The sequence below is a fragment of the Paroedura picta genome, chromosome 13 (assembly GCF_049243985.1).
Source record: "Paroedura picta isolate Pp20150507F chromosome 13, Ppicta_v3.0, whole genome shotgun sequence".
Lineage (NCBI taxonomy): Eukaryota > Metazoa > Chordata > Lepidosauria > Squamata > Gekkonidae > Paroedura > Paroedura picta.
The window spans coordinates 43,185,879-43,213,855 of record NC_135381.1 but is presented as its reverse complement, the minus strand read 5'-3'; the positions used below and the strand labels follow the sequence as shown (position 1 = coordinate 43,213,855).

General features: G+C 45.2%; 1 protein-coding gene and 1 long non-coding RNA gene across 8 annotated transcripts; one reads left to right on the top strand and one right to left on the bottom strand.

Annotated features, from left to right (window-relative positions):
• The first annotated feature begins 5,401 nt into the window (after positions 1-5,401).
• C13H8orf48 (chromosome 13 C8orf48 homolog) lies at positions 5,402-19,549 on the top strand. 7 transcript variants are annotated; one of them, XM_077307700.1, is made up of 7 exons: positions 5,402-5,552; positions 7,595-7,767; positions 8,497-8,735; positions 9,660-9,779; positions 12,791-13,041; positions 16,168-16,320; positions 17,764-19,548. In XM_077307700.1, exons 3-7 carry the CDS (start codon positions 8,531-8,533, stop codon positions 17,866-17,868), a joined length of 834 nt encoding a protein of 277 aa, XP_077163815.1. In that variant the 5' UTR covers positions 5,402-5,552; positions 7,595-7,767; positions 8,497-8,530; the 3' UTR covers positions 17,869-19,548. The 7 variants fall into 7 exon arrangements, with proteins under 7 accessions (XP_077163815.1, XP_077163818.1, XP_077163814.1 ...); XM_077307699.1 differs by having other exon boundaries at positions 5,415-5,653; XM_077307701.1 differs by lacking the exon at positions 5,402-5,552 and adding an exon at positions 5,872-7,263.
• LOC143822495 (uncharacterized) lies at positions 18,936-26,322 on the bottom strand. Its single transcript, XR_013226169.1, has 2 exons — positions 26,033-26,322; positions 18,936-22,841 (listed from the first exon to the last, which is right to left on the bottom strand). It is a non-coding gene; the product is annotated as an uncharacterized LOC143822495 (long non-coding RNA).
• Positions 26,323-27,977: the final 1,655 nt, after the last annotated feature.

Here is a 27,977-nt window from a genome sequence, read left to right as displayed (position 1 = left end):
GCACACCCTCTCCCTGTTGTCCTGCTCATGTGGGGGGTGGAAAGAGAACCCTTTGGGGCTTCCTGGGACCCTCTGTGCTCTCCCTCTCCCTCCACAGTGAGTGCTGGCCCCTTTCCAAGGGCCTAGCCAGGTGGGCCCATGAGAGATCATCTATACAGGGAGACCTTCTGGATCTTTTGCTGCTGGTATCTGCTGGCTCTAAGCATGTCAAGCTAAGCCTGTCTGTTCTTGCAGCCCTTTGCTGAAAAGTCCTCCTTTCTGAGGGATCCGACCTTGGGCACCATCCGTCATGGGTCCAGTCAGGAGGATGCCTGTGCTGGGGCAGGTGCTCGGAAGAGTTCACTCCCCGGTGCATTGGGATCCTGGTGTTTCTCTGGCAGCTGGAAACTCTTTCCGTTGGTCTTTAATATCGGTGGCAGGCAGCCAGGTGCTCCAATCTGGGGGGTATTTATTCCATAAGTGTATATCTTTTGTCCAAGGACAATTAATTGGTTATTCCTGGGAAAAGAGTGGAATTGGAGGAGAACTGAGCTTGCTAATGATCCACACACAGACTAGGGTGAGACCTCCCTCCCTGAATCCACCTTGTTCTTCAGCTAGAGAGGTCTCTTCCTCCTTCCGATTTCTAAATGTCCCCTGTGAATGCCGGCCAAGGAGCTTGCTGAGTGTCCAAGGAGGCTTATCGGAGGAGTCCCCCAACTGGGACAGGGACAATGGCTGTGAGATCAGGAGGAGGAGGACAATAATGCATGTCAAACTAAGAGGGCTTTTCTTGCAGCCCTCATCCTGAAACCCCTCCTTTCTCAGGGATCCGTCCTTGTGCACCATCCGTCATGGGGAATGCTTGTGCTGGGGCAGGTGCTCCGAAGAGTTCACTCCCCAGGGGTTCCTTCTGTTTCCCTGGCGGCTGGAGGCCCTCACCATTGTTCTTTAATATAGGTGGCAGGCGGCCAGATGCCCCGCTCCAGGGAGCAGATGTTCCCAAAATATGTATTTTCCCCCTTCTGTAAGAAATTGGTCCATTCCTGGAGACAGAGTGGAGTTAGAGGAGAACTGAGCTTGCTAATGATCCAGGATCACACTAGGATGAGACCTCCCTCTCAGAATCCACCTTGTTCTTCAGCTAGAGAGTCCCCTTGCTAGCATCGGTACTTAAATGTCCCCTGGAAATGCTGGCCAAGGAGCTTGCTTATTTTCCAAGGAGGCTTATCGGAGGAGTCCCCCAAATGATCAATGGGGGGGGGGGGACCTGGACAATAGCTGTGAGATCAGGAGGAGGAGGAGCATAATGCATCCTCTCCTGGCAGAAAGCAGACTGCAGGAGCTGGGGCCTTTGTCCCAGGTGACCCTCTCATCTTCAGGGGGCCATTCCAAATCAGTTTGCTTACTTGGCGGAGACCCCTGGGAGGATCCAGGAGGAAGATGCGGGGGTGAAGGTAATTCTATCCCCAAAAGACCTGCAGGAGCAGTGTGCCTGTGGCCAGAGTACAAAACAGAAGGCTGCCCGTCCAGGCCCCCACTTGGTAGAGGGAGCTCCCTGAAGAGATCAAGGCCCTGCCTGAAGTCCTACAATTCTGCAGGGCTTGCAAAAGGGACCTAAAAACATCCAGAGGTCCCCTCCATAATCTGAATGATTCTAGCCTCTGAGGGGCTCTGTTAAAATTGTTCTCTTGAAAATTGTTCAATGGATTAATTCTGGTGATTTGTTAAACTTATATTATTGTCAAACTTATATTACTGTTAGAATTGTTACTGATATGCTATGTTGCAACTGTTATCTGTTAGATGATGTACCATGTAAACAGCCCTGGGCCATATGGGAGGGCGGTATAAAAATCTACGAAAATAAAATAATCATAATCATAATTCTGGTTGGACGCCAAAGAATTTTTGAGGGTTTTGGGTTCATTAACGCAGTAGCCTCCTCAGCTAGGTGTTTCTTGTTTTCTTCAGCCACATTTGAGTCCAGCGCACCTTTACGCCCCACAATGTTTGACTCAAGGTGGGAACTTTCGTGCTCATGGTGGCTTCCTCAGCCATGCACAGAATAGGTCCCACCTGGAGTACAACTTTGTTGGGCCTCAACTTTTGCTCTGCTCCTTCAGACCCACTGGGCTCCCTTGTTTTCTTGCTTCTATTTGGAAATCTTCCAACTGGGACTCACCGCTTGGCTGTATAACAGGCATCTTCGCTGCTCCAGATCTCTGGTGCTCTTGGCAAGGGTGTGGCCCACAGTCCAGGCAAAGGAAAGTGCTGTTGGAGGGGGGTGCTGCAAATAAATATTTCACAATATATAATTACAAGTTGTTTTTGTGATTAATCACTATGCTTTATGTTCAGTTTGTAACAATGAAAATACATAGAATCATAGAGTTGGAAGGGGCCATACAAGCCATCTAGTCCAACCCCCTGCTCAACACAGGATTAGCCCAAAGCATCCTAAAGCATCCAAGAAAAGTGTGTATCCAACCTTTGCTTGAAGACTTCCAGTGAGGGGGAGCTCACCACTTCCTTAGGCAGCCTATTCCACTGCTGAACTACTCTGACTGTGAAAAACTTTTTCCTGATATCTAGCCTATATCGTTGTACTTGAAGTTTAAACCCATTACTGCGTGTCCTCTCCTCTGCAGCCAGCAGAAACAGCATCCTGCCCTCCTCCAAGTGACAACCTTTCAAATACTTAAAGAGGGCTATCATGTCCCCTCTCAACCTCCTTTTCTCCAGGCTGAACATTCCCAAGTCCCTCAACCTATCTTCATAGGGCTTGGTCCCTTGGCCCCAGATCATCCTCGTCGCTCTCCTCTGTACCCTTTCAATTTTATCTACGTCCTTCTTGAAGTGAGGCCTCCAGAACTGCACACAGTACTCCAGGTGTGGTCTGACCAGTGTCGTATGCAATGGGACTATGACATCTTGTGATCCTTCATATCAGATAGTTACATTATGATTCATAACAGTAGCAAAATTACAGTGACGAAGGAGCAACTGTAGGGGAGGGGCGAGCACTCTTGGGAGCTTCTAGAGTTTTCTATGTCTATCGCTTGCGAGTTCCTCTCCGCGGCAGGCCTGCGATTCTGCAGAACCCCCACGAGGGGCAGCACAGAAGCCACGAAGAGGAACTCTTAGGAGGAACTGCATCCCCCCAGCATGAGGAGCAGCGGCACTGCTTCAGGGTGTCTGAAAGAGCAGAACAGATCTCAAGTCCCTGGGCACCTTTAAGAGCAACAAAGCTGTATGACAAGATCTTTTGTGGAAGCCGGTCACCTCACACTCATCTCCCAGTCAGAGTTTTTCAGGGGAGTGAGAAAAATGTATATTAAAACTGCCAGGTGACAACAGCAATTCATTAGTTATTTTCTTCTTATTTTAAATAATAATAAGGTATATCATCTTCTACAGTAATACTGAATATGTTTATTTGCATCCTAGAGAATAGTCAAACACAATCTTTAACAGTAACTTTTTCTCTGAGGTAAAAATCTGACAACATTTTCAGAGATGCACTTTTTTTCCTTTTGGAAAAAAGCCACATTTCCTTTTGTTTGCATAAAGTTAGCAATCTGGTTCTGTTATGTAGTTTTGTTAGATATTTATTTATTTATTTTTTATTTCATTTAATTTAGATTTTTATACCGCCCTTCCCTACGGGTCTCTGCGGTTTACAGAAAACATTCTGGAACATTTACATGGAACATTGCATTCATAATGCAAAAGTAGTGATTCCTTTACATTTCCTGACAGATAAACCTGAACATGCACAAAGAGACTCTCAGTGTAATCTCTCTCTCTCTCTCTCTCTCTCTCTCTCTCTCTCTCTCTGCAACTGTCAACAATTGTCAAATGGAACACTCCCATCACGCGTCACTTCAGCCTCAGAAAGTACATGCAAGGATGCAAAGCAATAATTCCAACAGAAGGCACCATCAAGTCACACTTCATGTCGATGACCACAAATTAACCCCCCAAAACAGCAAGCACTGCCAAAGTTCAAACACTGCATTAAATACTTTGAACCTCAATGTTAGACTTAAGCGGGTAGCCGTGTTGGTCTGAAGCAGTAGAGCAATTTTTGAGTCCAGGGGCACCTTTAAGTCCAACACATTTTAATTCAAGGTAGGAGTGCATGCACACTTCTCCAAGGATCCTTGTGATTGTTAAATGGGCTCCACCAAAATACATTGGACAATGTCCATTGAATGACCCACAAAAAAAAGTATCTCAAATGGTTCTACATTAAAATGAACACTGTATTAAAATGGGAAATCACATTCACGTGCACAGCTTCCACTGTAAAGAATTGCATCTGATGCCACCAAGCTGCAAAAATATCCAAAGCAGAGATTGTCATGGCCTTATCTGTGAATGTAGAATATCAAACCCATGGAGAGCAGCAAAATAATCTGCCTTGTGTTGATTCAGCTACAAATGGTTTTTGGCGATTTCAGCCGCACATGCGCGATTTCAGCCGCACATGCGCGATGCGTGGGCGCGGCCCTGATTCCCTCTCCCCCCCTCCCGCAGTAAGAAGCTTCCCGGGCCGCAAGCTTGCGGACTGGGAAGTTTTTTACTGCGGGGGTGGCGGGGAGAGGGAGCTGCGGCCCGGCTCCATGGCCTTCATGGCCCGGCACCGGGCTGCGGCCCACAGGTTGGGGACCACTGGTCTATAGAATGAAGGAGGTTTTATTTCAGTGCAAAAATCATGAATTCATGAGGATCCGCTTGGAATCATCTAGATCTGGCTTTTATCCACACTCTGAAATATGCCTCATAGAATCATAGAATCATAGAGTTGGAAGGGGCCACACAGGCCATCTAGTCCAACCCCCTGCTCAACGCAGGATCAGCCCAAGGCATCCTAAAGCATCCAAGAAAAGTGGGTATCCAACCTTTGCTTGAAGACTGCCAGTGAGGGGGAGCTCACCACCTCCTTAGGCAGCCCATTCCACTGCTGAACTACTCTGACTGTGAAAAATTTTTTCCTGATATCTAGCCTCTATCGTTGTACTTGAAGTTTAAACCCATTACTTAGTAGCAGCTACCACAGCATAAACAGTTGTGATGTTACACAATGAAATCAGGGTCCAGTAGCACCTTTAAGACCAACGAAGATTTATACAAGGCGTGAGCTTTCGAGTGCAAGCGCTCTTCCTCAGAGCAGGGATGTTGTGAGATTGGTCACGGTGGTCACGTGTTTGGAGCAGGCAGTCGGGAAATAGATCATCGTTCTTGTTTCCCAAAATGTGTCTTTCCCTCCCTAGAAAGGTGCGTGGGGGGGGGGGGGGGGGATGCGAAGGACGGCCGGCGGAACTCAAGCGCGAGGGCACCGCGACCGAGCGGAAGGCGAACAGTGCGACGCCGCTGCCCCGCGGGAGCCATGGCAACGGCTGCGGCCTACGCGAAAGCCTGGCGCGGGTCCGGCGTGCCCGGAAGTTGTTGCTGCAGGAATCTGTGCGGCTCTTTGGAGGGAAGGGGAACGGTGCTTCCTTGCCGCGGGAGGACTCTGCGCTGTCGCTTGCGCTCTCCGTTGCTGGGTTGATACTGCAGGGAAGGCGGTAAAATGTGACGCTGCAAAGGACAATGACGAACAGGCTTTTCCCCCCTCCTTCTTCTTCTTCTTACAAAATGTTTGGAAGGAGCTTTTAGCATCTCATTGGTATTCCTCTCTTGCATGAGTGCTGGGAATGAAGAAGGAAATGTGATACTAGCAGGCAATTGGTCTTATAATTTCACTGCAGGAACCCACAGTATAAAACGGGGGTAGTCAAACTGCGGCCCTCCAGATGTCCATGGACTACAATTCCCAGGAGCCCCCTGCCAGCGAATGCTGGCAGGGGCTCCTGGGAATTGTAGTCCATGGACATCTGGAGGGCCGCAGTTTGACTACCCCTGGTATAAAAGGTCGAGATGAGCTGGATTCAAGTCAAGTAGCTTCTTCGGGACTGACAAGATTTTTTGAGTATGAGCTTTCAAAAATCGAAATTTTCTTTGTAAGGTCAAAAGGATATTGAGTCTCTCCTGTATAAACACCCCTTCTCCAGAGCCAGATTAGCTGCAGCGAACTTGCTGAGGGTGGCATTCAAAGAAAATCAAAGCGGTGATACTAATGAAGGGGAAAAAAGGGTTTATCAGCTACTGCTGCTTTGGAGAACTGCTAAAAATGAACAACTACTATGAACAGAAAAGACTATATTTTTATAATTGTTGTGGCAGCATTCTATATTTTTACAAATGAGATTTTTGTAGAGGTCAGTGTGATACTATGGAATAAAATTAGGAAGGGCCTCAACCTAGTAATACAGAATCGACTTCTATTTTAAACTGTGCTGAAAGGCTTCCGTAACAGACTGTTTCTGTAATGAGAAGCATCCACACGTGGGGCATTCTGCCATAGGCCTTCCTCAGATGTTCTTGTTATGTGTTCCTTAATCATGCCTGATAAGGAAAAGGGGTGTTCTGCTACTGCTGTGGAAAACTGGCTGGCAAAGGATGGATGGGAACAAGCAGCAGAAAAATCCTGGTGTGCATGTGGAAATCTTTCTTTTCGCTCAGGCGATCTTTTGATCCAAGCACCCGAGAAATTTGGCCAGTTAAGGCACTGTGTACTCTCCTTTCAAAAACAAAAACCTGAGTTATCCTTCTTGTGGCTAAACTTGCTAAACTAATATGTGAAGTGGCCGTGAAAACTACAGAGAACGGTTGCTGTTCTGTTAAGACTGTATATGTTTTTTGCCAATTTTGTCTGGCAAAAACCTGCCCCCCCCCCCCCGCCCAGTCAGTGGGCAGTATGAGTCTGAACTTGTGTAGTTTCTGGCTTCTGTTGCCCATTTCCTACAAAACTGCCTTTTAATGTAGGCTTTAGGTAATGGTATCACAATTTGTGGAACTTGGTGCAAACCACACTTGTTTAAAATAGAGTTATTTTTGCTAGCTGCATCATTAGACCTTTGCTATTTCAGATTATCTTAATTGAAAATCTGGTAACTGTCCCGTCTGCTTCACCTTTATCCTAAAGTCTATTGCCCGAATTACTGCCTTCTTTCCATGCTCAAAAGTATATGTTTCTTGCCCATATTATGCTCCTTTCCAAATCCCCCACCAGAGTCCTGTCTCTTTGCACATCACACAGAACTGACTGGTCCTTGTAGTTTTAAAGCAATTTGAGAGCCAGAGCCATTCTTGGGGGAAAGACCAGCACCTCTCTTTGTCTGTCAACTTCCTTTTCTTGTTCTAATGACAGTCTAATGACAGTTATTTTCAGTAGAGGTAGGTTCACACATCTCCATCTCTGTGATGGGGGTCCAACCTGTTTGCCTCCTGTATGGCTGCTTCTTAAAGCTGATCTACTTGTTGAGGTTCTATTTGTCTTCAATGTAATGTATATTTTGACCTTTCAATTGCAGTCTTTTTGTGGGGAGGAACTTCTGACTTATGGTCACTTCCTAAAGCTTTGTGTATATTAATGACAGTTAAGAATGAAACATTTCCAGAACTAGGAAGCCATGAAAAAATAACTTTTTGGGGCAGACCTGAAAATTGTGGAAAATTGAAATATTCTATAGCCCTAGTCGTATTTTTGTTTTATTTATTTATTTAGATTCTTATACAGCGCTTCCATATGGCTAATGCTCGGATTGCATTGTTTTACATCATGCAATCACCTTTCAGTCTCAGGGGAAAAGGCAGACTCAATAAACTTCAGATTTGAGTAGACTAACGAACTTCGGTTACTGGGCTCTGATGTTCTGGAATACATCATTTCTTCTTGTAGTAAGTACATTCCATCTCTCAGAGCTAAGCAGGGTTTGCCGCAACATAAAGGAAGGCAATGAAAAAACCATCTATCATCATCATCATTTTATTTATTACCCACCTCCCCCCAAAGGCTCGAGGTGGGTTACAACAGACAGTTAAAAAACCCAATACAACCTCTTAAAACTACAATATAATACAATACAATACAAGCAACCCTATAAAAACCAAGTTGCTGCAGTGAAAAAATTCCGTCCGGACCTAACCCCCCCCCCCCAAATCTTCTTTTAGAAAGGAAGGGTGCATACAGGGTGCAGCTTCCCTACTGCCACTCTTTTAGGGGGGCTCTACAGATCTTCCTTGCCGCCCAGCCTCATCCACAGACCTGGAGTAAGAGCTCCGTTTTGCAGGCCTTGTGGAATGCTGAGAGCTCCTGCAGGGTCCTCTGAACATCTCTTGTCTTGAAAACCTGAGATCTAATGAGATCAGGCTAGTCTGGGCTGTCCGGGTTAGGTCTGGCATCTTCAAAGCTATAAATAAATATGAAGTCAGTATTTCAGTCTTGGGTTTTACTTATTCATGTTAGGATTTTGCTTTGGCAGTTACAGTCTGCCATGCAGTTTTCCTGGATGTGATCCTGGACTCATTCTGTATTGTTATCTTTTCTTCATAGCGGTATGGGTCTGCGGGTTGGCACTCCCCCCCCCCTCCCACAAGACTAATTCATTTTACCATGATTATTTTTAGCTGAGCTGGGCAGATGACTTGAAGAGCAGAACAGATGGAGATGAGCAGGGATGGCGGCAGCACCATTCCTGAGTATTCAGAGGATACATTTGCAACATTCAGTGAAGAAGAGGGGGAAAGCTGCAGGCAGTATGAGAATGAATCATTTGAATCTTATTCCTCTGGTGAGGAGCCAGAATGGCCCACTGGGTCAGATCAGTCTGAAGACACATGGCAGCACTCGAGCCAGAGTGGTGACGGTATGTTCAGGTCCCTGCGCACTTTGGCTGCTTCTTTGTGCATTCTTAAAGTTCTTAGGCAGAGGGGCCTGGATTGCGAGGCATTCAAAAGCAAGGGGGGAAAGTGAAAGCAAATATCACCTGTTTCCTTGCTGCATGAAAAAGTCCCCAGCAATGATGTTTTTTGTGTTAAGTATTATTGCCTTATGCCCTCCACATAGCCTTGCGCTCTGCGGGTACTAATCTGTAGGTGGTGCCCGGCCCTTGGGAGGTTTCCCTGGCCTTGACCCAGACCAGGGCCTTTTTGGGTGACCTTGGGCTCATCACACCCCTGATAGTGTAGCTTTCACAGTCCTGTCAGAGCTCTCTCAGCCCCACCTACCTTACAGGATGCCTGTTGTAGGGAGAGGAAGGGAAGGCTATTAGACTTTGAGACTCCTTCGGGCAGTGAAAAGAGGGGTATCCTCTTCTTCTTCATTACCTGCTGTGTTTCTAATGCCCTTTTGCACCAGCATAATAACTTCTGGAGCAAGAGAAAGATGAAGGCTTTAACTCGCACCCCCCCCCCCATAAATCTACCCTCTATACACATTGTACAAAGGCTAATACTTGCAATGTATCCATTTAGGGTTGCAAACTCCAGGTTTGGAAATACCTCGAGATTTGAGGGTGGAGCCTGGGAGGGAGGGAAGACAACTTGGAAGGATGTAATAACATTCAGTCCAGCTTCCAAAGCAGCCATTTTCTCCAGGAGAATTAGTGTATGAAGAAATATGTATATAAATAAAATAAGCCTTTGTAGTTCACATCAACTGTGATTCTAGGAGAAGTCCACCTGTAGGTCAGCAACTCTACGTTTGTTAGACTGACTAAACAGAATTAGCTATTCTGATTAAGCTCAAGTGTAAAAATTGGCTTAAGTAATGCTTTTATTTTTTTTAATAGAACCAGAATTTTTAGAGTCAACAGTGACAGGAAAAGGTCTGATTCGAAAATGGGTGAACCGTCTGAAAGATGAGAGACCAAGCACTGGGCTCGCTGAATGGGCCAGTAAACCAAGTAATGGTATGTTATTTTTCAGATGTGACTTGAAAGCCAATAAAACAAATGTTGAAAAAGTTTATGCCCATCATGCATAAAAGAGCCTCTTGTGGCGCAGAGTGGTAAGGCAGCAGTCATGCAGTCTGAAAGCTCTGCCCATGAGGCTGGGAGTTCGATCCCAGCAGCCGGCTCAAGGTTGACTCAGCCTTCCATCCTTCCGAGGTCGGTAAAATGAGTACCCAGCTTGCTGGGGGGTAAACGGTAATGACTGGGGAAGGCACTGGCAAACCACCCCATATTGAGTCTGCCATGAAAACGCTGGAGGGCGTCACCCTAAGGGTCAGACATGACCCAGTGCTTGCACAGGGGACACCTTTACCTTTATTATGCATAAGGATATTAAAAAATCCTTGCTTGAACAGGCCAGTGGTCCACCTAGTGGCTCAGTGTCCTGTTTCACACAGTGGGCAACTGGTAATGCACAATTTAATTGTTTGCTGAGTTTGCCTATCAAGTTAATTGGGTGCCCCTGGGTTCCTCTATTATAGGAGAGGGGGGAATAAATGATCACTGTCCACCTTCTCTACCCCATGCGTAATTTTGTAAACCTCTTTCATGTCCTTCCTTACCTGTCTTTTTTCTAAACCCAAAAAGCTGTAGGAACTTCAGTCATTTCTTGCAGGGAATGTGATGAGACCCCCGTTTCTAGTTGTAACCAAAGCTGCATATAGTGTTCCAAATGAGGTCCTCCACAGAGCTGTACAGGGGGCACTATAATATTAACCATTTTATTTTTCTTTCCTAATAATTCATAGTATTGCATTCATTACCATTGCAAGCTGAGTTGACATTTTCATCAAATTGTCCACTACCCCCAAGGTCTCTTGCCATCTCAGTATCATTTATATGTTACTTTTTACCCTGATGAGAACTCACAGTGGCTTATATTATTCCCCTCCTTTCCTTTTCATTCTCAAATACTTAGGAGTAATTTTTCAGGCCTCAGGTATTAGGAAGCCACATGCTGAATATAGAATAATTCTACTGGACAAAACTTGCTGCAGCATCAAAACTATAATGGCAAAATCCCTCATACAACATATATGGGGCTCCAATGAGTAGACAAGTAGAAATGTTGTGGGGAATGTGCTGTCTAAATTCTTAAGAGCCATTCTACGAGTACTTGTTTTATTATTATTATTTATTTGATTTGATTTATTATCCACGAACTCCTGGGGATACAAGGTATGAGCTGGCTCTCTGACAACAACTGAATGCCAGGGCACTTTTCTGAGCCGTTATGCTTATGGAAATCATGGCTTGGTTGTCCTGGGCACATGTCATCCCTAGGGTCAGAGATTCACAGTTTTTACCCCATAGTTGGATGTCCCTGCAGCTTCTTCCTAGTTGTGCTGCTTTAGAACTCTTCATCTGGTTTCCTAAGCATCTCACAAAAGCTCTGTATTAAGTATTGTTATATTTGGATCAGCCAATATGGCCTTAATCACGTTGCCGGTATCTTGAGATTTCGTCCTTGAAAGCAAAACAGTAATGATGTGCGTAATATCAAAGTTGCTTTAACGTTCTGAAGTCCAAAAATGTATCTCTTAGATTTAATAAGTGCTGGTGTCCATAGCTGTGGGAGCCTCTCAAGGTTCATTTTAAACACGGAGAAGTGATTGAGATTAAAGTTTCTGTGCATAATTGAAGATTAGCTGCAGCATAATTAAGGCCTGCTCAGAAAATATTTCCTTTTGGAGCCTTACTTCTCAGGTAATGCAGGACATAAATCCCACCTTGCTTAATGATATTGTGAAAGAAGATGCAATTATCCCAGCTGCGTTTGAAGTACCCCAAATGGCATCATGCTTGAAATCCGTTTCCAGCTCCAGAAACAAAATCCCAATGATGCTGTTAGCTTAACCTGGAGTGCTTAACCTGAGCAACAAGCTAGATATTCATTACAGGAAATAATCCAAATGTAACCTTGGCCTAATATTTCTACTAGGGTAAAACTTTAGCTTTGTCAAATCATAAGCAAGAGTTCAGGTCTAGCAGAACTCATCTAAAAGTAATTGGAGCATAAAGTTCCCCATAAGGCCAAGAATCCAGGATTCTGTCCAACGCTCAAGAGAGAGCCCAATAGCCACTGGGTGATTGATTTCTAAATGGAGAGCAGCTATTGACTGTTTGTTCCTGCTCACAGTGTCAGGATTGTTGAATCTCTGTCATAAATTAGCCTGAGTTCTTCCATGACAGTTATATTGCTTGGCGCCTGGTTGCTTCAGGTCCTGTAATCGTGCTAACTATTAAAAGTGAAATATATGTTGTTGTAACTCTTATCACTTGTTGAGGCCTCTCGGCTGGGCCCGGTTTCGCTATCACCCAGTCAAGGCCATGAGAATGTATCACTGTTTTAATTGCATGTGCCTCTTTTCTCCTGACCCCCTCCCTTGGGAACTTTCAAGTTTTGGGCGGGAGAATTGTATTGATAAGAAGAAGCAAATCTGTACTCAGGTCAGATTTGACTTCGCCAGTCTTGATGCGTGTAGTACTTCTCAATAAAGCTTTCTGATAATTAAGAAGCTAGTTGCGAGTTCTCTTACGCTTGACACACAGAAAAGAGGTCTGGGGCTCCTCACAACAGCATCCCAAAATGGTCCAATTTAGAATCTGTCCTCTGGGAATTTTCATGGATAATTCCTGATTAGAAAGCAGTTGAATTAAGCAGTTACCTGAAACCATTTGTTCAAATTAATACCTAAACTTAAGGTAATTTATGTCATTTCCCCATTTTTTCTTAATTGACTTAGGCTTCTTGTAATATCAAGTAGTTTATTCTGAAATGTACACCTTTCTCTCTCCTGGGGCCATTCCTGACCTCGCCCCCATTTCTTCATGGAGCAGCTTGCATTTGAACAATTATTGTTTTCAGGTTTAGTGAATTATAATTCCCAATAACTATTTGTCCACATAGGAAACTGATGAGTCTTCGCCTTCCCTTCAAATAATTTAGCGATTGTTTCTAAATTTAGCTGGTGCAGCACTGATTAAAACGACTGAGGCCCCAGAGGAAGAGCTGGAGGCTATACGATCTTTTTGTGCCCTCAAGATTAACCAGCTCTGTCACCTGCCAAGGTCAGCACCTTCAAAGGTACAAAAGCGTAACAATCGGGGGCACGGATTCACTTCAGAGAAGTTCCTGATGCATGAGATGAACCATATTGTTCTGGGTCAGCTGGTGAACAGATTGTACCTGAAAAATTTCAAGGAAATCGTGAAGCAGGTACTAAGGAACCAAATTTTCTAATTTTGATCGGGGCTTGGGGGGTGGGGGGAGTTGTTCTTACTTATTTAGAGCTAGAGTCAAATCCAATAGCCCCTTAGAAACCAAAAAGATTACCTCCTTTTTCCAGTTCTGTATGGAAGAGTTTGGGGCGGGCAGGATATACAATGTCTCATACCCTCTGGGATTCTATAAACTGTTTGGAGCTCGGGCAGGTCAATTTCTTCTTCTCATTTGTATATTTCTGTCTTTGATCCCTCAACATTCTACATTTCCTAGATGACAGTGAGCATGCTCAGCCATCATCAGACCTTAAAAAACTCCCCCTCCCTTAATTCTGCAGACATTTTTTTTCTGAACACTGGAGAATCTCCCAGGTATGAGGGCCTTGTCAGTGAGTGTTTAGTTTGTGGCTTCATTTCTCTGTCTTCCTCACCTGTAATGGCACTTGACTTGATCACTGAGTTGGCAGCTAGGAGTGACAGGGTGGCCCAATAAGCAGACTTAATTGCCGAAAATCTCTTTGTTGAATATGATAATGAAGCAAGCATCTTGAAACCTTTGCCAAGACTGATGCCCCTTGAGACCGTTGTCCCTTATCAACCTCTAGCCTCTGCGGCTCCCCACAAGCACCTATCTGGGTGCAAAACCCTCCAGATGCCATCTCCCTAGTTCTATCTAAAGACAAAAGTTAGATACAACTGGCACCTCAGTCCCACAGGGTCAGAGAGACATTGTTAGGTGTGAAGTCGTGTCCGACCCATCGCGACCCCATGGACAATGATCCTCCAGGCCTTCCTGTCCTCTACCATTCCCCAGAGTCCATTTAAGTTTTCACCTACTGCTTCAGTGACTCCATCCAGCCACCTCATTCTCTGTCGTTCCCTTCTTCTTTTGCCCTCATTCACTCCCAGCATTAGGCTCTTCTCCAAGGAGTCCTTCCTTCTCATGAGGTGGCCAAAGTATTTGAGTTTCATCTTCAGTATCTGGCTTTCTAAGGAGCAGTCCGGGCTGATCTCCTCTAGGACTAACCGGTTTGTTCGCCTTGCAGTCCAAGGGACTGGCAAGCGTCTTCTCCAACTCCAGATTTCAAAAGCCTCAATTCTTTGACGCTCAGCCTTCCTTATGGTCCAACTTTCGCAGCCATACATTGCAACTGGGAAGACCATAGCCTTGACTAAACGCACTTTTGTTGGCAGGGTGATGTCTCTGCTTTTTAGGCTGCTGTCTAGATTTGCCATAGCTTTCCTCCCCAGGAGCAAGCGTCTTTTAATTTCTTTGCCGCAGTCCCCATCTGCAGTGATCTTGGAGCCCAGGAAAATAAACTCTGTCACTATCTCCATTTCTTCCCCATCTATTTGCCAGGAATTGAGAGGGCCGGATGCCATGATCTTCTGGAAGTTATCGGTCCACATATTGCTGGAGCCTAGCTTGTAGGATTTTGAGCATAACTTTGCTAGCATGAGAAATGAGTGCAATGGTGCGGTAGTTTGAACATTCTTTGGCATTGCCCTTCTCTGGGATTGGAATGTAAACTGACCTTTTCCAATCCTGTGGCCACTGTTGTTTTCCAAATTTGCTGGCATATTGAGTGTAGCACTTTTAGTGCATCGTCTTTTAAGATTTTGAATAGTTCAACTGGAATGCTGTCACCACCACTAGCTTTATTTTTGCTCATACTTCCTAAGGCCCATTTGACTTCACATTCCAGGATGTCTGGCTCCTAGTCAGTAACTACCTCATCATGGTTATCAGGGATGTTAAGCTCGCTCTTGTATATAAGCTCGCTCTTCCTCTGTATAATTTTGCCACCTTTTTAAAATCTCTTCTGCTTCTGTGAGGTCCCTACCATTTTGGTCCCTTATCATACCCATCTTTGTATGAAATGTTCTCTTCAGTTTTCTTGAAAAGATCTCTGGTCTTCCCCATTCTATTGTTTTCGTCTATTTGTTTGCACTGTTCATTTAAGAAGGCATTCTTATCTCTTCTAGCTTTTCTCTTGAATTCTGCATTCAATTGGGTGTATCTTTCTCTTTCCCCCTTGTCTTTCACTTCCCTTCTCTCCTTAGCTATTTGTAAAGCTTCCTCAGACAGTCATTTTGATTTCTTGCATTTCTTTTTCTTTGGGATGATTTTAGTTGCTACCTCTTGTACAATGTTGCGAACCTCCGTCCATAGTTCTTAAGGCACTCTGTCTATCAGATCTAATTTCTTAAATCTATTTGTCACCTCTACTGTATATTTGTCAGGGATATGATTTAGTTCATACCTGAGTGGCCTAGTGCTCTTCTCTACTTTCTTCAATTTAAGCCTAAATTTTGCAACAAGAAGCTGATTGTCTGAACCACAATTAGCTCCTGGTCTTATTTTTACTGACTGTATAGAACTTCTCCATCTTTGGCTGCAGAGCACATAGTCAATCTGATTTCTGTGTTGACCGTCTGGTGATGTCCATGTGTAGAGTCATCTCTTGGGTTGTTGGAAAACCCAATGGACAGTTCCAGAGAGACATAACTGTTTCCAAAACATCAAATGGATTATGATCAGATTCCCAAGCACAGCTATACTATTCTAACCTGACTAAATGCACACCTACCACAATCAATTATACAAAATCTAAGGCAAAACAGAGCAAATGGCAAAAGCTTGTGGATATAGGGTTTTGATATAGGGTTTTGATATAGGGTATAGATGAATTTGACACAGGGATACTTCAACTTGTGTTAATTTCACACACTTTCCCCTTTTCAGAAAGCTTTTTGAAAAAATAATAATTGGAAAAATCCACAGCAATTCCATCTATGGTTGCTGAGTACAAGAAAAGATGGGATATAATGGATTTTATAATATGGTAGCAAAAAGGCCCCTATTTTTATCCCAAAACAAATCACTGGTATAGTGCTAGAGCTATGCAGAGCAAAAAGGCAAAGTAATTTAGTGTGTTAAGAAACGGAACTGAAGCTGAACTATTGTGATGGTTCTGTGAGGAAGGTTTATGAAGTTGTTCCATATGCCTGGAAAGAGCCTTCACTTCTGACTTGACAACGTATTTGTAATGAAGAGAGGTCTCTAAGAGGTCTCTAGCTGAAACAGGAGCCGCTTGGCTGCTTGTTACTTAATTTCCAGTTAGCAGAAATGGAAATGCATCAACCATCACAATGTCCGGAGTGCGAGAAGAAAAGAGCAGAGCTGGCTGAGGAGGCTTTTCTGAGACGAAAGAGGACCTTATTGGAAGGGGGCTTCCTTCAAGACAAGCTGGAAGAACATATCTACACCAAAGTAAGCTGTTACTCTCACAAGCAGAAACTGTGACCCCACTGGCAAATAGCTCCGCTAACAGTGCGACCCTGCAAACTTTAATTTTCCTTGCTCACTCTTAAAAGTTCAACTTGCTGCTGCTGCTGCTGCTGCTGCTGCTGCTGCTGCTGCTGCTGCTGCTGCTGCTGCTGCTGCTGCTGCTGCTGCTGCTGCTGCTGCTGCTGCTGCTGCTGCTGCTGCTGCTGCTGCTGCTGCTGCTGCTGCTGCTGCTGCTGCTGCTGCTGCTGCTGCTGCTGCTGCTGCTGCTGCTGCTGCTGCTGCTGCTGCTGCTGCTGCTGCTGCTGCTGCTGCTGCTGCTGCTGCTGCTGCTGCTGCTGCTGCTGCTGCTGCTGCTGCTGCTGCTGCTGCTGCTGCTGCTGCTGCTGCTGCTGCTGCTGCTGCTGCTGCTGCTGCTGCTGCTGCTGCTGCTGCTGCTTCTTCTTCTTCTTCTTCTTCTTCTTCTTCTTCTTCTTCTTCTTCTTCTTCTTCTTCTTCTTCTTCTTCTTCTTCTTCTTCTTCTTCTTCTTCTTCTTCTTCTTCTTCTTCTTCTTCTTCTTCTTCTTCTTCTTCTTCTTCTTCTTCTTCTTCTTCTTCTTCTTCTTCTTCTTCTTCTTCTTCTTCTTCTTCTTCTTCTTCTTCTTCTTCTTCTTCTTCTTCTTCTTCTTCTTCTTCTTCTTCTTCTTCTTCTTCTTCTTCTTCTTCTTCTTCTTCTTCTTCTTCTTCTTCTTCTTCTTCTTCTTCTTCGGAACTCTGGCACAGGGTGATGGGCACAACCAGTGCCACAGGCAGTGGAGCCAACCACAATATGTCACAGAGCGAGGTTGTGCATAACTCTAATAATAAATGTTTGACTTTTCAGCCAGCAGCTCTGTTTAACAGGATGCCTTTTAAAATGAGCATATTATATAAAATATTTTCTTGCATATATGTAGGGAAGATTCTTGTGCTATCTTGTCATCTCCTAATGAAACAGTGTATTTAAAAATCTGTACTGCCAATCAGAAACCCTGATCATTAAAAGCCCCACCTGCTTCCTAAAATGCTTAGGGCTCTGACAAAATACTAGGACCTGTCCTAGGTAATGCCTGTGCAATCTGTTTAGCTTTCAGACTCATTTCAAGCCCACATGCTCAGTGTTGGTGGCAGGAGTTGAATACAAATGCACAGATGGCTGTAAAATTGTTTTTATAGCACTTTGGGTGCAATATTTATATTGTTATGTTATATAGTTATATATGTGTATTTTACATAAGGAAAGCAAGGTATTTGCTCCTTACGAGGCCTTTGTGAAGGTAATTGAATATGATACATCAGTTCCTTAGAATCTGTGTGGAGAAACTGCAACCTACATAGACTTGCTGATTGTTATAGATCATGGTTTTCGAATATCCAAAAGGATTGTCCCCTTTTTCTCTCTCTTTTCAGGATGCTCTTGTCCTCATTGGTGAAATACATCAAAGTCTTCCTAAACTTTCTGAGGATCCTGGGAACATCTGGCAGAAACTGAATGAGAGAACTCTGCAAGTATAGAGCACAGCTCTGCTGAGACTGTAACCATGTAAAATCCAATTCACCTATACTGAGCAATGAAGGGCATTGACTTCTGGTGCTGACAGACCAGTCTGTGATCTGAGATGCTCCTTTGGATTGGCTCCAGGTCTAGGATCCAGCTCCCATCCCAGGGCATGCCAAGTAAAGTGCCATCACCTTAACTAAATACATTTTTCAGATTACAGACGGGGACTTTTTATTATAATTTTGACAAGATGATAAGTATTTTTTGTGTGAAATTGCATTTTGGAATGGGGTGCCGATTGCAGCTGCTCCCACTTGCAAAGAAAACAAATGGCTTTTGAGACAGGGAGATGTCAGTTCAATCTGTGCCTGCTGCTGCTTGTTAAATTGAAAGCTGGCGTCCCAGGTAGAGGAATGAGACTGCAAACGGCAAAAGAGCAGCAGAGCAGGCACAGTGGAGTGCTTTTGTAGCACTGATGGCCACAAGGCTACAACCTAGAATTGATCCACAAAACAGGATTCCAAGGCGGTAAGCAAGTTATTAAATGAGTAATGTCAGATTGTGGGTGCAGAGGGTAAAGAGAGAAGTAGCTGATAAAGTTTTAATGCACTACCCAGATATTGTTCTGGCCTCAGAGCGACCCTCCGCACAGAGCCCAAGCAATCCCCTGACAAGCCCTACTCCACCCCACCCCCGAGGTAGATTTTGCCTTCTTGTCAGCCATCGTTTCTTGTTTAGTGTCAGGACATTTGTGGTTGTGGAGCCCCTTGTAAGTGAGCACCCTTGGGTGTCTTGCAACCTTGGCCTTGTTCTGCTAGAGCCCTCATGGTGACTCTGTTATGAGTTGTTAGCACCAGTTGTGCTACGTGAGTTCCAGGACTGTCCTGTTGGCTTCCTGCTGGGAAGCCTTTCAAGAGCACTTTCAGAGCCTGAAGCACGTCTCTGCCAAAGACCTGGCCGCACCACTGCTTGCGTATTGTTTTATTCAGTAATAAAATAGTATTGATTCCACACAGCATCATGTGCATGATCCATAAATACATTTTCAAAATACCTCTGTAGCAATTAAACAGAAGCTTACTGAGAATGTCCTGGGGAAAACCCAGAGTTTATTATTCGTGAGGAGCATTGTGATGCCTTGAAAGAGTCCTTGCCTCTCAACAGTTTGGAAGGGGACACTTCTCTGCCTCCTGAAGAAATACGTATGGAATTCTCACAGCACCGCAGATCATTGAAAAAGACACGTTGCACTGACTCATGGTATTTTTGCAAGCAAGTTAATAGTTCAGGTTAAAAACTGATGGACACACCCAAATGTCTATGTATTTATAAATGTTTTCAGGTTAAAAAACAAACAGCTATTTATTTTGATGTTACATCTAATGTTCCAATTTAAACAAAATTCCTTGAATATCACATTTTGATCCCATATTCTTTTGACTGGTGAAATGTTGGGCCAAGAGTCATGGGACCCACCTGAAGAAAGGCCACTTGGGAAAGGCACCTGGGGAAAGAGGATACTTGAGCAGAAAGACTGAGGAGTGTATGGGAAAGCAAAAGGAGCAACAGATTGTGCAGTCAAGAGATGGAACCGTGTCTTTAGGAATTGATGGAGGATAAGTAAAAAGCCTCACTATATTAAGAAACCTTCATCCTAAACAAAATCAATCCAGAAGAAATAATCCATGGACAGATGTGTCTCTTTAAACCAGGGGTAATCAAACTGCGGCCCCCCAGATGTCCATGGACTACAATTCCCAGGAGCCCCCTGCCAGCGAACGCTGGCAGGGGGCTCCTGGGAATTGTAGTCCATGGACATCTGGAGGGCCGCAGTTTGACTACCCCTGCTTTAAACCAATGCTGAAAGCTAAACAAGGTCCCAGTAAGTCCTTGTTTCAAAGGGATTTCCTCAGCAGCAAAGCCTACGAGGCGTACAAAATGGCCCTAGGAAGGAGCCAAGCTGTTTTAGCCTGTCTTGCTTGAGCGATCAGTTTGACGTCCTCCTGCCCATTAGTGCATCTGTCCTCTGAATCATTTTTATTTACCCTTTTTCATTGTCCTCCTAAAGACAGAGGTCCATATCTTGGCCACATGTCTCATTGTTTCTTTTGGTTTCCTGACTAGAAAAACGGGCAGGACCTACCCTTTATCTTTCGTAAGAAGTGAAGGGAAACAGAAACATGCCACTACAAGCTTAGTTAAAACCATAATCAAATACCGTTTGTTTACAAACTAGCTTTACAAAATTCAGTTGATTAATTGAACAGGTTCTCATTGATTAAATCTGCTTATGAACATAGGCAACAATGTATGTGCAGGTTTGATCTTAGAAGAGGCATTTTTTTCTGCCACAAATTAAAATACATCTCGATTAGCACCTGGCATACATGATTTTTGTAAGTTCCTTTATGAAAAAAACCCAACTCCCCCTTGTAGAAGCACCTGCCTGTTTAATTGGATGTGCTTTTCAGTCAATCAAAAGTTATTTATTCGTTGAACTTACCCGTTGACCTCAATACGCAGTTGGCATGATCTTACAGTGATTTTAATTGCATATGTTTTTATGTACAAAGTTGGAACCCACCTCAAGCTGGTGTTGCCAGGAGGGGCAGGATATAAATAGAAAAGATGAAATAAAATAAATAAAATACTGCAGATCTGTTAAAAATGTTTGAGTAGATCAGAAAGAGTTTGTCACCTGCCCTCCAGAATGCTCTTGTCTCTCAGGATGGCCTCTTTTGAACTACTCTGGATATACGTGTAGGGATTTTATCCACCAAGGAGTTCTGAGGCCCAGTTACAAAATGCTTTTGAACGTGCTTTCACTTTCCAAAGTGGTATCATCGGGACCATGTAGGGAAATGGGGAGGCTGTGTTTCAAACAGGCCTCCAGACACGCACATTGCATAGCATATGCCAAGTTACTAGTCCTCCTGGACATGTAAGAACAAAGTGCCTGTATTGTTTGATCCCTGCAGTGGCTTCTCAAAACTGACCTTAAAAATGTGCTACCACCTAAAAATGCTTGAAGCCTGCCTTCTTTGAAATAGAACACATGATTATTTGCTACATGTTGTGAATTAGGGCTTGAGTGAGCCATTATGATGGGGTGAATTTCTACATTGATTAAAAAGTAGATGGGTTTTTACTACAAAATTAGACATGCCTGGATCTCACGAATCTTGGGAGAACAGATTTGCAATGATAAGAATGTGCAGGTTCTTGCCATAGACATTTTTTCATTCTGTTTATGTCTGACCATATGAGGGCACATTTTTAAGAAAAAGGAACCTGCACAGAGAACAAAGATTTCTCGTTGTGACAGATTCCTGTAAGAAATGTGTTCATGCCCCCTTAATTTACAGTGAAATTTCTGTGCAGCTGGGATTTCTATTGAAGTCAGGACAGTTTTGAGGTGTGAGGCTGCCACCAATCGTAACCTGCTGAGTGTTATCCAGCTGTCTTTGGATCAGGCATGCTTCCCTCTCCTTTCAGGATCTGGGATTGTATCCTTAGCTGCATCAGATCAGCTGATTCAGATTTATTTCTGCAGCAGCCTACCCTTTGAAGGAAAACTTGCAATTCTCAAGCTAGCAATTCTGTTAGTCCTTTTGCAGACTTTGGGGCTATTCCAGTGGGACCAGTTTGAAAATACACATTAACAAGTCAGGTTGAAGACTGTAGCCTGTGAATGCAGCAGTGGACAATGAAACTGGAGCAGTTTTGCAATAAGATTTGATAAAGATAACTGAGATGGTGGGCAAACCATTAATGAGTATTGCCTGTTGGGGCAAGCAGTGAGAGAGCAAGCAAGCTTAGTTGCTGTGCCCATATTATTGTTCAAGTCCCTGACACCCATCCTTTTCCAGTTGCGATTAATGGAGACCTATCCCATACAAGCTTAGATGGATGTCTCCCTTTTAAGTAGTCCTTATGAAACAAGTTTTGATGTGCTTTGAAACACATCTTTTTCATGGTCCCTCTGGTATTCCTCGTGGGCTTTCTGCACTCTTTTCTCCCTTAATTTCCATTTGTGAAAGCAATATGTCACCAGGGACATGGTTATCAAAGAGAAGAGGAGAACCAGCACTACAGCCAGCACCACTGTAGAAGACAGGGACTCCCCCACCTGCTCGGCTCGGCCGTCTCTCGTGGCATTCAGGATGGCAGATGTCTCATATCCCTTGGCTGGTAAAAATGCAGGGATCGGCATCTCGCTAGACTTGGGCCTCATTAGGATTCTGTGAAATTCCTTCTTCTGAGTCAACGGTTCTTTCAAAGAAGCATATGCTTTGTTAAGGCCTGCAAGTTCAGAGGGCAGATGTCATATGAACTGCCTATATGAACCACTGGCCCATCTCAAGATTTGCAACTTCTCCCCGGGGGGGGGGGGGGGTTGGTCTCAGTTTCTTTCCTACCACCTGAGATCCTTTCAACTGGAGATGGAGGGGGCAGATGGAGACCCTTCAACATGCAAACCAACAGCCTCTCAGCAAGGTTCTTATAAGAGTCCACAAAGTCACAAACAGAACCAAATTCCACAAGACATTGTGTGTCCAAACAGTCTTTGGGCTTTCTCTGTTAGAAAAATTGCTTGGTAAACTCTTTATAGTTCATTTGTGCTGGAAATGGTTAACCAGGACATAGAAGATAATCCAAGGAGTCAGAACTAACTAGAGCTTTGGACACCATTGAGATTGTCCAAATCAGAGAACATGCTTGAATTCCAGAGACGTTCTACAACTTCTATGATTCCTTTCTGGGGAGCAAAGGCTGTGGATGTTACATAGAGTTCCAGTGAGGATACTTTCTTTCAGATGTTTGAGCGTATTTTCTCTCTTCAGTCATTTTGGAACTTCTCCACAGTCAGTTTCTCTGGCTCCTGAACATGGGGAGTTTTCTTCTTTTTTTTTTAATTTTCCATTCCAGACTTCTCATGAAGTTAGAGAAAACTGTTGCCACAATTTTGTGTCCCTGGAAAAATGACCTAAAGAAAGAGAAGGGCAGAGTTAGTCCACACTAAAGAACACGATGGTTATTTCTTCTCACAATGGAAGGTCTCCCTCAGCTCCACCGATCCCACAGGGGGTCTGTTGTGAGAAAAGCAACGGAAGGTGATGGTAAGCTACGTTCAGGCACTGGGATGTCCTGCGAAAGAGGCCTTTTTAAAAAGAAGCCCGGCTGTGCCATAGTACTTCATTACAGGACTGCATTGCAAGCTCTGTGTCCCTTAGGCAATTTTTTGCTGTTGAACAAAAGAGTAGAACCATAGAGTTGGAAGGGGCCACACAGGCCATCTAGTCCAACCCCCGGCTCAATGCAGGATCAGCCCTAAGCATCCTAAAGCATCCAAGAAAAGTGTGTATCCAGCCTTTGCTTGAAGACAGCCAGTGAGGGGGAGCTCACCACCTCCTTAGGCAGCCTATTCCACTGCTGAACTACTCTGACTGTGAAAAAAAATTTTCTGATACCTAACCTATATTGTTGTACTTGTAGTTTAAACCCATTACTGCGCGTCCTCTCCTCTGCAGCCAATGGGAACAGCATCCTGCCCTCCTCTAAGTAATAAATTGCCACATCGTGCTGCTTTTTGAATTACACTCAGACATGCATAAAATCCCTTACTCAGAAACCGGGGTTTTGCAGACCCCTCAGTCTTATTTGAGAGGCATTGTGATACAAACTCTTTCGTTTCCTCAGCAAATCATTTCCGAAGCAAACTCTTGTACTGAACTAATGCTTTTCACTTGTACACTGAAACAAGCAACTGTTATCCAGCTGTGTGCCTGTTCAGCAGTAAGAGATCCAAGAGAGAATAGCAGCTTAGACATTATGGGCTGGGGTGTTTCCAAGATGTCCAGGGAAGTGTCTCTGTGTAACACAGGCATATACTTTGAATTCGCAGGATCTGTGCATTAAGACTTTGCTGGGTTTCATGCCTGGTACAGCAGAGTCAACCAACCTTCGATTCCCCTCAGAACCAGCCTATGACAGGAGCTATTTCTCTCTTAGATTTGGGGACACTTCATGTGATCAGACTCGTTGGAGAAATCATTAATGCTTGGCATGGTCAGCTGCAAAAGGAAACGTGGTCACCAAAGGATCCGCAGGCTCGACACGATCAAAGCCGATACAGGGATGATCATGAACCAACTGAAAGAAGCGGTCAGAGACAGGGGCGCATGGCGAAAACTTAGAATCACCGAGGGTCAGACACGACTGAACGGATAACATCATCACCATCAGATTTGGAGAAGAATGGAACAGATTTGGGGAAGCGTGATGGGGCTGCATTTCATCAGAGCTTCCGCCCAGAAGCGAGGAGAATTCCCCTGCCGTGTGTGAGGGCAGATTTGCCCTTATGCCACAATCTGGTAAATTCCAATGCAAAGGTGGAGAAAAGAAGCCCCAAAATCACAAGCAGGTTGCCACCAAGGTTGCCGATATGTGTCTTTGATGAATGTGTGCCTTGCAATAGTCGCATGGGCAACCTCTACATTCCCTTCCATGTAGGAAATTTTGGAAACGCCCCTTCAGTGTGCTCATGGAAGCAGTAGCACCGGGGAGAAAGCCAGAAGGTGTAAGGCAGGGGTAGTCAAACTGCGGCCCTCCAAATGTCCATGGACTACAATTCCCAGGAGCCCCCTGCCAGCGAATGCTGGGAATTGTATTCCATGGACATCTGGAGGGCCGCAGTTTGACTACCCCTGGTGTAAGGTGTCATTAGCTTTATTCTTTGTGTACTGCCATAAGGCATAGATATTATTATGGCACTGCATTAATAATAATAATATGTCAGGCATCTTGCTAAATGGAAGGAAGCACACCTTGTTCTGGCACATATGTGGTACATGATTTGTGTGTGCATCAAGGCATAAAGTCAAAATTGCCACCCTCAGCAGGTTCACCTGGAAGTCCATCTGATTTAAAACACTAGGACTTCCTGGTATACCCGAAGCTGCTTTCTTCTACTGAGTCAGTCTCAGGGTCCATCCAAGCCAGCCGGGCTCTCCAGGGTCTGGGGCAGCAGACTTTCACATCACCTACTGACTTCTCCTTTTGACTAGAGATGTCGAGATTTGGCGATCAAGACGTATGAGGGAAGGTTGGGGGAGCTTAGATTGTTTAGCCTGGAGAGGAGACAACTGAGGGGGGGATCTGATAACCCATCTTCAAGTATTTAAAAGGCTGCCATATGGAGGATGGAGCAGAGTTGTTCTCTCTTGCCCCAGAGGGACAGACCAGAACAAATGGGATGAAATTAATGCAAAAGAAATTCCATCTAAACATCCGGAAGAAGTTCCTGACAGCTAGAGCGGTTCCTCAGTGGAACAGGCTTCCTCAGGAGGTGGTGGGTTCTCCATCTTTGGAGATTTTTAAGCAGAGGCTGGATAGCCATCTGACAGAGAGGCTGATTCTGTGAAGGTTTAAGGGGGGGGCAGGTGACAGTGGATGAGCGAGAGGGTTGTGAGCGTCCTGCATGGTGCAGGGGTTGGACTAGATGACCCATGAGGTCCTTTCCAGCACTATGATTTTATGATTCGGTTTCCATGAACCACGGGCTGTAAGCACGCCGAACAGAGGGTCTGCCGCTGAGCTGTGGCCCTTGTCCAGGCAAAAAAGGAACAGGATCAGGCTGCGGAGGAGAGGACGCGAGGGCGGGGCTCTCCAGTGCCGAGCGGATCCTCAGGAAGCGCCGGGAGGAGGGCGGGCGCCGTGTGCTGTCCAAGGTGCTGAACGGCTCGCTGCCCGCCTGCCTTGCATGCAAAGAGGCGAGAGCTTGCGGTAATTGACTCAGGCAAAAAACGCAACGCCGCCCCGGATTACCGGCCGGCTCTGTGCTCCGAGCAAAATCTGTGCGCAGCCCGCACAAAACCTCCTCCCCCCTTCTCTCTCCCCCACCCCGGGCAATCCTTCCAGGTTCGTGGATCTCCTGATGGTTTTTTACGGAATACCCCCCCCCCCACACACACACACACACACACTAAACGAGTCACATGTGTTTTAAATCCCATTTCCATTCTCGGGGAGCTGGGTGGAATAAGCACTCTTCTAGGGAAGCGAGGAAACACGAAACAGTTCCTTCCCTGTCCCCCCTCCCTGTCCACAGGACAGATTGCTTCCCGACCCATGGGCACAGAAGGTTCCTCTGATTCAGCAGAATAACGTTGCGCTTACCTGGGCTGGCCACACTCCCCTCTCCTTCCCTGGGCTTGTCCACCGAGAGGATTTGGATTTTCACCGAAATTTCCTTCCCAGCGATCAAGGAAAGGTGGGCTTGGCCAGCAGCAGCGCCGTCTCTCCCCCCTGTGCTCCTCCGCAAGCCAAAGGCGTATAATAACGCTGAATAGGCGTGCTGTTAGCACTGCAGGCTGGAAAAGGCTGTCGTGGCACCTGCACACTTGCGCGCACACACACCAGAGCATCCCCCTCAGCAGCAGTGCTGCCAGCCCAGCCAGATTCTCCAACTTTATGTAGGGAGAGATCACATGGGGACTTCCACCAAACCGGGAAGAGGGCGGGTGTGTGCTGAAGCGGTGCTCTGACTCAAGGCTTCCAGAGTTTCTGAGCAGCTCTTCAGAATTCTCAGTAGCCAAAAACCTTTGGCCAGCCCAAGTTTGCTTCTTCTCTGCCCTGCTGCCTTGCTCAGCTGCAGTCTATTCTTCTGGCTCCCTTCACTTGTAGAACAGGAAAAGCAGACGGCAACTGGGCTGGCAGTTCCGTAGGAGAAAAAAGCAATCTGCATGAAAGGAAAATTAAATCCCATGTAGGCCAACACTAGAGTTTGAACCAATCTTGTGGATAGGGAGGATTTGCTCCTTTCAAAGTATTGTAAAAGTACAAGGGTCAATTTCCCATAAACGTAAATAATACAAATAATATGCGCCCACAGGATTCTGTATTCAGCGTCTCCCCCCCCACACACACACTCACAAACACGCTCAGCACATCATCCACCATCAATCATCAGAAAGACCAAACCTGAGAATGAGCTAAGATTGGCCAGGGAGGCCCATTGTAACAAGAAAAGATTTTTCAGTTATGTGAGGAGCAAACGTAAAGTAAAGGAGGCAATAGGCCCACTGTTGGGTGCGGATGGACAAACTCTAACGGAGGATGCAGATTTTGTGGGATAGGTTACACAATGCTCCCTTGTCACAAACGTCTCACAGCTGAGAGGAACGGAAGTTCCGAGCTGGAGTGATTCAAGCTCTGCCCTTGCAGAAACTCAGGTTTGCTTCCTGTCTGCATCATGGAAATTAAGCACAGTTCCGTTTTACTCACACTTGGCTTAATTCTGCCATTTTGCCTAGCTGAGGGCAGTTGTGCTAATTGTCCAGAGAGCCAAGGGGCTGTGAAAGAGGCTGGTCGATGCTGCACCTCCTAAGGATTGGAAATCTTCCTGAGTCACCCATCTGCACTTTGCGGTTTCAGTTGGGCTTTCCCATAGGATTCTGAACGCAGGGCTGATATATTGTGGCGCCACATGGTGTGTTCAAATCCCAGCTCAATTATGACCTTTCCGGAGTGATCTTGGACACCATCACGCAACTTCTTCACAATGTCATTGCGATGACAAAACAGAGGAAGGGAAAGCTGTGCATTTTATCCTGAGTTCCTGGGACAGAGAGTAGGATTAAAATAATTCCCTTTAATAATGCATAGAAAGTTTATGGGTCTACAAGTGTTCAGTGCATTTCAAGCATAACTTCTTACAATTACCTAGTCCCTGTGAAGCAGAAGAAGTATTGGTTTTTTATACCCCACTTTTCTCTATCAGAATGAGTCAAAGCGGCTTCCAAGGGCCTCCCCTTCCTCTCCCCACAACGGGAACCCTGTGAGTAAGGTGGCGCGGAGAGAGCCCTGATATAAGTAAGCCAACATTTCTCACATGTTAGATCACCGTCTGGGAAGGGGCGCTTAAGGCCGTCTGCTGAGTCCACGGCAAAGGCAAGATTTTAACGAGGGATGTCCTGCATTACTCTTCCTTCTTGGCTGTAAATTATCTCCATAACTGGACAGGGTAGAATCTGATTTTTTCAAATGAAAGCGGAGTTTCTCAAAGGCTTAATTCCTTACTCTCCCTGCCTGCAGGTATCGTTGCAGGTGTCCAGCCCCGTCT

Bases quoted from the DNA above. Each gene is read 5' to 3' on its own strand.
- C13H8orf48 (XM_077307702.1), top strand. From the start codon at position 8,531: ATGGAGATGAGCAGGGATGGCGGCAGCACCATTCCTGAGTATTCAGAG. The intron at 9,780-12,790 runs GTATGTTATTTT...TTCTAAATTTAG, and splicing joins GGCCAGTAAACCAAGTAATG to CTGGTGCAGCACTGATTAAA. The intron at 16,321-17,763 runs GTAAGCTGTTAC...CTCTCTTTTCAG, and splicing joins AAGAACATATCTACACCAAA to GATGCTCTTGTCCTCATTGG.